Raw genomic sequence first — 9,955 nt, 5'->3', positions numbered from 1 at the left:
CAGTTGTTCAAAGCGGGAAGGTTCTTGTCTTTCCTGTGGATGGCAGTCATTGGGTCAACATGAACATCTTGACTGAGGCACTTCATGCCAAAGGTCACAATATTACAGTCATTCGGATGGCAGACAGCTGGTACATCAAAGAATTCTCACCTCACTACACATCAATCACTCTGAATTCTCCAGGAGGATTCGACGAAGAATTCTTTGAGATGTTTATATCAAGACTTATAGGAATTATGAGAGAAGGTTCCACCTGGGCTCGTCTGAAGGTGGAGATAGAGATGTGGCAAAGTTCTGTAAAGATGATTGAAACAGAAAGTGAGATGATAGTCAACATGATTGAAGACCAGCAACTAATGCAGTCCTTAAAAGCCGCCAAGTATGATTTGATTCTGACAGATCCGGCCATGTCCGGAGGGATCATACTGGGTCACTATCTCAAACTGCCCATTGTTTACAATGTCCGTTGGACAGTGTACAGTGAGGCTCATTTTCTTATAGCTCCTTCACCACTTTCATATGTACCTTTTCCAATGCTGGAGTTATCAGACCGCATGAGTTTCTTGGAAAGAGTGAAGAATGTAGTGATGTACATCATATCTGAAACACAAGTCGCTTTTATGATTGCTCCAAAGTATAATTCACTTTGCGAAAGGTTCATCGGCCCAGGAGTGTCCTTCCTTACCTTAGTTCAGAGTGCTGATCTGTGGCTCCATAGAGTTGATTTTATTTTTGAATTCCCACGTCCCACTATGCCGAACATTGTCTACATGGGAGGTTTTCAATGCAAGCCATCAAAGCCTCTTCCCCAAGATCTGGAGGACTTTGTGCAGAGCTCTGGTGATCATGGTGTCATCATCATGTCTCTGGGCACTCTTATTGGTCAGCTTCCTGATGATGTGGCTGAGGCGATTGCTGAAGCTTTTGCAGAACTTCCACAGAAGATCATCTGGAGGTACAAAGGAAAGAGACCATCTGCTCTAGGAAACAACACCTTAGTGATGGACTGGATGCCTCAGAATGATCTTCTGGGTCATCCGAAGACCAGAGCATTTGTGGCACATGGAGGAACCAATGGGATTCAAGAAGCCATTTATCACGGGGTACCAATCATTGGATTTGGGCTGATTTTTGACCAGCCTGATAATCTTGCAAAAATGAGAGTACGAGGTGTAGCCAAGACTGTAGACTTTGCCACAGTGGATAAGGACTCCTTCCTTAAAACTGTCAAAGAGGTTCTTTATGATCCCTCTTATCGGGAGAACATGCAGAGGCTCTCAAGGCTTCACAAGGACGTTCCTGTGAAACCTCTGGACAATGCCATCTTCTGGATTGAGTTTGTTATGAGGCACAAAGGTGCTGCTCACTTGCGCACAGAGTCTTACAAAATGCCCTGGTACTCTTATCACTCTGTTGATGTCATACTGTTCCTGCTTTCTGCTGTGTCACTCATAATCTTGACTATATATGCAGTAATCAGATATTTCTGCTGCAGAATGTGCATGAGAAAAACAAAAGACAAAAGCAAATGAGTTCAATTGTTAAATCGACAATATTTGTGTCGTACTGGAGAGACTCTACAGCTTTATTGTTTGTGTTCAACTATATTCAGATCTGGTTTAAGTAAGTAAACAGGTCAATCTCTTAATTAAAATGATTTTCATATGGTGACTGATAAATGTTGATTTATTCAAACCATATTACATTCTATTTACTCGATGAACAAATATTGTACAAACATGCCATTTATTGTATCATAGCTACAGTGTCATATATACATATTTTCATACATATATGTCTAATGTCTTAGTGTTCTTCTAAGCTCCTAATCATCCAGTCATCAATTATTTTTTAATAATTGAATGTACAATGTATCATCTGAACGTACAGTAATCCTCATATAGATTCAAAATTTGGGGTTTTCAGCACTCATTTCTCCAGGCTTCAGTGTCACATGATCTTTCAGAAATCATTCTAATATGCTGATTTGTTGCTAGGAAACATTTCTTATTATTATCAATGTTGAAAACAGTGCAGAACTGCTTTGCATCTCTCCGTCACATAACCCCATGTGCGTGATGCGCCATTACGGCTATTTCCCTTAACCTCCATACAGCTTGTATATTTTTCCGCCAAGGGGTGAGAACGTAATGATTACGAAAACGATTATTTATTTTTGATAATTATTATTTTATTTCAGTTCGTTTTTCAATAACTGTTGTTAGTTTAGTTTCGTTTTAGTTTTTCAATTATTTTGACGTTTTTATTTTATTTCAGTTTACGAAATTGTTTTTTAATCAATCGTTTTAGTCTTAGTTTTGGTTTTGGTTTACGAAAATAACCTTGCATTATACATGTCATTACTGACACTTTTGATCAATTTAATGCATCCTTGCTGAATAAAAATATAAATGTATTTAAAAAAAAAAAAATCTTACTGACCACAAATGTTTGAACAGTAATGTATAGATTCCTATTATAGTGCAGTGGATTAATGAATGGCATATTGTTCATCAAACTCGGCGACCAGAAGAGCACAGTCCCTGTTGTCCCTATCACATTGTGAGAGCAGAATAAAAAGAAAGGCCAAGTACTCATAATCCAGCGCTTGATAGAACTAAAAGGGCTCTTGTCATAGGAGTTCATATTATATCAGTATCACATTAAAAATGTCAAGTGTTACTGTAGTTTACTAAGGGATAAAAAAAGAGCATGATTGGAAATTTACAACCCAGTCTATCAAAGTGAAGGAAAGTATTATCTGTAGTGCATCCTCTGGCGGGGCCCGATCTATTGTGGGTTTAGCATTAGTCTTAAAAACAAACACGGCTGCTGCAAAAATGTCTCTGTAATTGATGTACGGTGTGATTTTTATTATTTTGACCTTCTTGAGCTGTGCTAAATGATGTTGAAATTCTACTAAATCTAAATGGTTGGGTTTTTATGGCTGTTAATTTTTGTTGCAATGTGACAAATTCATTTTTTAATAGAACAAATGACTGATTTGACTTTTCTATTATTGTTCTCATTGTATTATAATAAATTTACTGAATGCAACACCCACTTCCTTACTCTTACGGAATTACTGAGTTCACTCATTTTTGTTATACAGCTAAACTGTTGCTGCGCTTTATTGCTTAAAGGGGTGGTGCTGCAAGATGATTTACATATGGATATCATTTTAAAATGTGCTTGTTCTCTTGCTTTGCAACAGGAACCATGAACGGACAGGTTTTTCAGGTGCTTGGGCCAGTCGTGCTAACTCTTCTGCTGACGACTGTCCCAGTTGCTCAAAGCGGGAAGGTTCTTGTCTTTCCTGTGGATGGCAGTCATTGGGTCAACATGAACATCTTAGTGGAGGCACTTCATGCCAAAGGTCACAATATTACAGTCATTCGGATGGTAGACAGCTGGTACATCAAAGAATTCTCACCTCACTACACATCAATCACTCTTAATAAATTTACTGAATGCAACACCCACTTCCTTACTCTTACGGAATTACTGAGTTCACTCATTTTTGTTATACAGCTAAACTGTTGCTGCGCTTTATTGCTTAAAGGGGTGGTGCTGCAAGATGATTTACATATGGATATCATTTTAAAATGTGCTTGTTCTCTTGCTTTGCAACAGGAACCATGAACGGACAGGTTTTTCAGGTGCTTCTCCAGGAGGATTCGACGAAGAATTCTTTGAGATGTTTATATCAAGACTTATAGGAATTATGAGAGAAGGTTCCACCTGGGCTCTTCTGAAGGTGGAGATAGAGATGTGGCAAAGTTCTGTAAAGATGATTGAAACAGAAAATGAGATGATAGTCAACATGATTGAAGACCAGCAACTAATGCAGTCCTTAAAAGCCGCCAAGTATGATTTGATTCTGACAGATCCGGCCATGTCCGGAGGGATCATACTGGGTCACTATCTCAAACTGCCCATTGTTTACAATGTCCGTTGGACAGTGTACAGTGAGGCTCATTTTCTTATAGCTCCTTCACCACTTTCATATGTACCTTTTCCAATGCTGGAGTTATCAGACCGCATGAGTTTCTTGGAAAGAGTGAAGAATGTAGTGATGTACACCATAACTGAAATACTGGTTGCTCTCTTGATTACTCCAATTAATAATGCACTTTGCGAACAGTTTATTGGCCCAGGAACATCCTACTTTTCTTTAACTCAGAGTGCTGATCTGTGGCTCCATAGAGTTGATTTTATTTTTGAATTCCCACGTCCCACTATGCCGAACATTGTCTACATGGGAGGTTTTCAATGCAAGCCATCAAAGCCTCTTCCCCAAGATCTGGAGGACTTTGTGCAGAGCTCTGGTGATCATGGTGTCATCATCATGTCTCTGGGCACTCTTATTGGTCAGCTTCCTGATGATGTGGCTGAGGCGATTGCTGAAGCTTTTGCAGAACTTCCACAGAAGATCATCTGGAGGTACAAAGGAAAGAGACCATCTGCTCTAGGAAACAACACCTTAGTGATGGACTGGATGCCTCAGAATGATCTTCTGGGTCATCCGAAGACCAGAGCATTTGTGGCACATGGAGGAACCAATGGGATTCAAGAAGCCATTTATCACGGGGTACCAATCATTGGATTTGGGCTGATTTTTGACCAGCCTGATAATCTTGCAAAAATGAGAGTACGAGGTGTAGCCAAGACTGTAGACTTTGCCACAGTGGATAAGGACTCCTTCCTTAAAACTGTCAAAGAGGTTCTTTATGATCCCTCTTATCGGGAGAACATGCAGAGGCTCTCAAGGCTTCACAAGGACGTTCCTGTGAAACCTCTGGACAATGCCATCTTCTGGATTGAGTTTGTTATGAGGCACAAAGGTGCTGCTCACTTGCGCACAGAGTCTTACAAAATGCCCTGGTACTCTTATCACTCTGTTGATGTCATACTGTTCCTGCTTTCTGCTGTGTCACTCATAATCTTGACTATATATGCAGTAATCAGATATTTCTGCTGCAGAATGTGCATGAGAAAAACAAAAGACAAAAGCAAATGAGTTCAATTGTTAAATCGACAATATTTGTGTCGTACTGGAGAGACTCTACAGCTTTATTGTTTGTGTTCAACTATATTCAGATCTGGTTTAAGTAAGTAAACAGGTCAATCTCTTAATTAAAATGATTTTCATATGGTGACTGATAAATGTTGATTTATTCAAACCATATTACATTCTATTTACTCTATGAACAAATATTGTACAAACATGCCATTTATTGTATCATAGCTACAGTGTCATATATACATATTTTCATACATATATATCTAATGTCTTAGTGTTCTTCTAAGCTCCTAATCATCCTGTCATCAATTATTTTTGAATAATTGAATGCACAATAATCCTCATATAGCTGTAAAATACGATTCAAAATTTGGGGTTTTCAGCACTCATTTCTCCAGGCTTCAGTGTTTTGGGCTGATTTTTGACCAGCCTGATAATCTTGCAAAAATGAGAGTACGAGGTGTAGCCAAGACTGTAGACTTTGTCACAGTGGATAAAGTCTCCTTCCTTAAAACTGTCAAAGAGGTTCTTTATGATCCCTCTTATCGGGAGAACATGCAGAGGCTCTCAAGGCTTCACAAGGACGTTCCTGTGAAACCTCTGGACAACGCCATCTTCTGGATTGAGTTTGTTATGAGGCACAAAGGTGCTGCTCACTTGCGCACAGAGTCTTACAAAATGCCCTGGTACTCTTATCACTCTGTTGATGTCATACTGTTCCTGCTTTCTGCTGTGTCACTCATAATCTTGACTATATATGCAGTAATCAGATATTTCTGCTGCAGAATGTGCATGAGAAAAACAAAAGACAAAAGCAAATGAGTTCAATTGTTAAATCGACAATATTTGTGTCGTACTGGAGAGACTCTACAGCTTTATTGTTTGTGTTCAACTATATTCAGATCTGGTTTAAGTAAGTAAACAGGTCAATCTCTTAATTAAAATGATTTTCATATGGTGACTGATAAATGTTGATTTATTCAAACCATATTACATTCTATTTACTCGATGAACAAATATTGTACAAACATGCCATTTATTGTATCATAGCTACAGTGTCATATATACATATTTTCATACATATATATCTAATGTCTTAGTGTTCTTCTAAGCTCCTAATCATCCTGTCATCAATTATTTTTGAATAATTGAATGCACAATAATCCTCATATAGCTGTAAAATACGATTCAAAATTTGGGGTTTTCAGCACTCATTTCTCCAGGCTTCAGTGTCACATGATCTTTCAGAAATCATTCTAATATGCTGATTTGTTGCTAGGAAACATTTTTTATTATTATCGATGTTGAAAACAGTGCAACTTAGTATTTTTGTGGAAACCATGATAAATATTTTTTTCAGGATTCTTTGATTAATATAAAAACCAGAATTTATTTGAAATAGAAATCTTTCGTAACATTATACCAAGGTTATTATAGTTTTTAATTTTTATATTCTGAGGCGATTGCTGAAGCTTTTGCAGAACTTCCACAGAAGATCATCTGGAGGTACAAAGGAAAGAGACCATCTGCTCTAGGAAACAACACCTTAGTGATGGACTGGATGCCTCAGAATGATCTTCTGGGTCATCCTAAGACCAGAGCATTTGTGGCACATGGAGGAACCAATGGAATTCAAGAAGCCATTTATCACGGGGTACCAATCATTGGATTTGGGCTGATTTTTGACCAGCCTGATAATCTTGCAAAAATGAGAGTACGAGGTGTAGCCAAGACTGTAGACTTTGCCACAGTGGATAAGGACTCCTTCCTTAAAACTGTCAAAGAGGTTCTTTATGATCCCTCTTAGCGGGAGAACATGCAGAGGCTCTCAAGGCTTCACAAGGACGTTCCAGTGAAACCTCTGGTCAACGCCATCTTCTGGATTGAGTTTGTTATGAGGCACAAAGGTGCTGCTCACTTGCGCACAGAGTCTTTCAAAATGCCCTGGTACTCTTATCACTCTGTTGATGTCATACTGTTCCTGCTTTCTGCTGTGTCACTCATAATCTTGACTATATATGTGGTTATCAGGTATTTCTGCTGCAGAATATGCATGAGAAAAACAAAAAACAAACAAAAATAATGAGGATGAATATGTACTTGTGTGATTTGCATTTCTTGCATAACTTTCCTACTTTGTATGAAAATACAGTGAAATTAGGTTTAAAATAAATATTTTACCTTATACAGCATTATGTAAACATCTTTCTATCTATCTCAGCTTATCTCCAAATATACTTTGTTGTACCTAAAAACAAGAATACTTGGGAAAATATATTGGGGAAATAGTATATTTTTACTACCTGCCCAGTTAGCAGTATAATGTGCATTTTGTACAGTATGTCATACGTTTTCTTTTCCAAAGGCATTTTTCATCAATGGAAAACAATGAACACATTTTATTACTTGACATCCAGCAGACACGTTTTATTCTGAATTACACAAGCAGTAGTGACAGTTCCACTGGGGCAGCCTGTTTACTGTGATTATGTATTGCTCAAGAGCACAATGGAAGTAGATGTCTCCCGTTTATGATTCACATCTTTGACTTTTGTGTTAGCAGCCTAGATCAGAACGTAATCTTTGATCACCTAAAGCAGTGGTTCTTATTTCCAGTCCTCGGGACCCACAGCATTGTACATTTTGTATGTCTGCCTTATATGACAGTCCAAGTTTAGTTCATGCAGCTCTCTGCTGACGATTTAAATCAAGTATATACTGTAAGTAAGGGCATATTAAGGATAAAGATACATATATGTGGGTCCCCAGGAGTTGAAAACCACTGCCTAAAAGATAATGCTATATACATATGTTTTTGAGACTATAATTTGCCTATATCTTATTTAGGTAGACAGAATAAGGCAGATGCCAGAATGGGTTACGTGACTTGCCCTCATCTTTTAAAACTAGGAAAAAAACATTGGAAGATAAAAAGATAAATAAACTCAAAATATAATGGGTTGAGGAAGAGCAGGTTATTGATACGCCAGTAGATGGCAACAGTGGCTGCCTTTGTGAGTGAACTGTTGAATCAGCATTCAAGCAATTTGTTCAAAATGCCGAATGTTTCAAGAATAGAAGGGAGAAGAGAAGGGATACAGCTACGGCCACCAGGGCTTACTGGGCATGCGCACATCAATATTGCGTCATTTTTGTCACACTGAACAACAATAAGTACTGTATTTGCATTATTGTAAGGGTAGGTTTAAGGTTGGGGTGTAGACGTTAATACATCACAATGTGATAGTAGCAAATTTCATTCATTGTTAATTATGGCGAGATTTTGCGTCACTTCTGGCCGTAGCTGTATCCCTTCTAGCCTGATCCACTTTGAATGAGTGAGTCTTTATTCATTCAACAGATTTCTTTAAAATGCTGGTTCATTCAGGAGCAAACGCTACTTCTGTGCATTGCTCGAGGACGCCCGACTGCTCTGCTGAGCAAAATAACTTAAAACTTCAAATGTAATTTTCTCAGTATTTACTTACTAGTATTTAATAGTGGTTCAACGGATCACAAATCTCACGGTTCGGATCGCATTACGGTTTTTGACCCACGGATCGGATCATTTTTCGGATCAGCAAGAAATGAAAAATATTTCAATTTAACTTGCTTTCCATTTATTACTTAAAGCGAAGTACTTCTTTGATACCACAACCACAGCAAATACTACTAGATTAACTAAGAAAGTTTAAACATGATTAAAGAGACAAGATGACAGCCAGTAAAAATAAGAACAAATACACAAATTACAAACATAGATAAATACAACAGAATATGTTACAAATAAAATAAGGTTGGTAGTATTCAAATACAGAAATGTAATAATTAGGGAAAATAACACTGCATAGTGTTCACTGTATAAATTAAATATAGATTTTTATCACAGCTGTTTTGTTGTTTGATGATCATTAATAACACCAGCATTATTTATAGGCCCCTGTCCCTTTAAGACCTGATGCACGGATCCTAATGATACACATCACATCCGATTTCTTTCTCAGCTGTTTTCATTCACTTGAGACATAACTGACTGCGTTTACCTGAATGATTGTCGAGATGGGTATTTTGTCATAATTTTATGTGTATGTGTCTGTTCAGAGGGTTCAGAAGAGGATTCAGTTCGGTGTTCGTGCGCAGTCTGAAACGCGTGTGCACGTAGAGAACAGACCAGCGTGCGAACAATCAGCTTGTAACACTCCAAAGAGAAAGGAAATCTTGAAATCGCATCATATGACCCCTTTAACTGTTATATAAAAGTAGCATCACATTTGAAATCACGTAATTACATAATTATTAGTAATTACGAGTTTGTCGCATTCAGCCGTTTTATCGGTTGCCAAGCCTTGTCGGAAAGAATACTGTATATAAGATATTTATTCAATAGGCAACAGTTTCATTAGATAGCAACCATATAAACATTAACTGTGCTGTCTGATTGTCAAGTTGAGGACGATTCCGCAATGTTGGTCAAATAAATGCTACTTTAAAATACATCAAATGCTTTGACAACTTTGACAACAACTGTTTATTTATATAGGGTGATATCAGGTAAATTTGCCCACTTTTTGGTTAACAAAAAACCCATGTATGACATTTAACTGTGTTCTTATGATTAATAAGGACTGTTTTTAATATTTTTGTGTTGAATTGATGTAATAAAATATAATTGTTCAGGACCTACAGGTTTTGAAACATTAGCTGCCCCACATTTTTTGAGATAGCAGTGTTCAGGTAAAATGGGCCGGCTGATCAGCAAAAATGGGCCAGTCAAACTGCAAAGTGAAATAGAGACATTTCTGATAAAACACATTTAATTATATTTAATTTTATAATGTAACAGTGTAACATCAGGATATGTTTGTGATAGTGCGAGAAGTGTGGTAGTATGTTATTTCTGCAGTGTGCAGTATGTGTGCTGTGCAGTGTATA

General features: G+C 37.6%; 1 protein-coding gene and 1 pseudogene across 2 annotated transcripts in view; both read left to right on the top strand.

The window, feature by feature from the left end:
- The window catches only part of LOC107714140 (UDP-glucuronosyltransferase 2A3-like), a 15,461-nt gene extending 10,309 nt beyond the window's left edge, over window positions 1–5,152 (top strand). Inside the window, exons 3-4 of one of the 2 annotated variants that reach the window (XM_016519886.1) lie at window positions 3,215–3,458; window positions 3,664–5,152. In XM_016519886.1, coding sequence (XP_016375372.1) covers window positions 3,215–3,458; window positions 3,664–5,020 — 1,601 coding nt within the window. In that variant the 3' untranslated portion in view covers window positions 5,021–5,152. Of the gene's footprint in view, window positions 1–3,214; window positions 3,459–3,633 lie in introns of both variants that reach the window. The other variant, XM_016519885.1, reaches the window with a different exon arrangement.
- On the top strand, window positions 45–1,664 carry LOC107714142 (UDP-glucuronosyltransferase 2A3 pseudogene; annotated as a pseudogene).
- Window positions 5,153–9,955: the final 4,803 nt, after the last annotated feature.

Source organism: Sinocyclocheilus rhinocerous, unplaced genomic scaffold, assembly GCF_001515625.1.
Source record: "Sinocyclocheilus rhinocerous isolate Xijiao unplaced genomic scaffold, SAMN03320098_v1.1 scaffold1953, whole genome shotgun sequence".
NCBI classification, from domain to species: domain Eukaryota; kingdom Metazoa; phylum Chordata; class Actinopteri; order Cypriniformes; family Cyprinidae; genus Sinocyclocheilus; species Sinocyclocheilus rhinocerous.
Note: the sequence above shows the minus strand (reverse complement) of the source record. Positions and strands in the feature narration are given on the sequence as shown.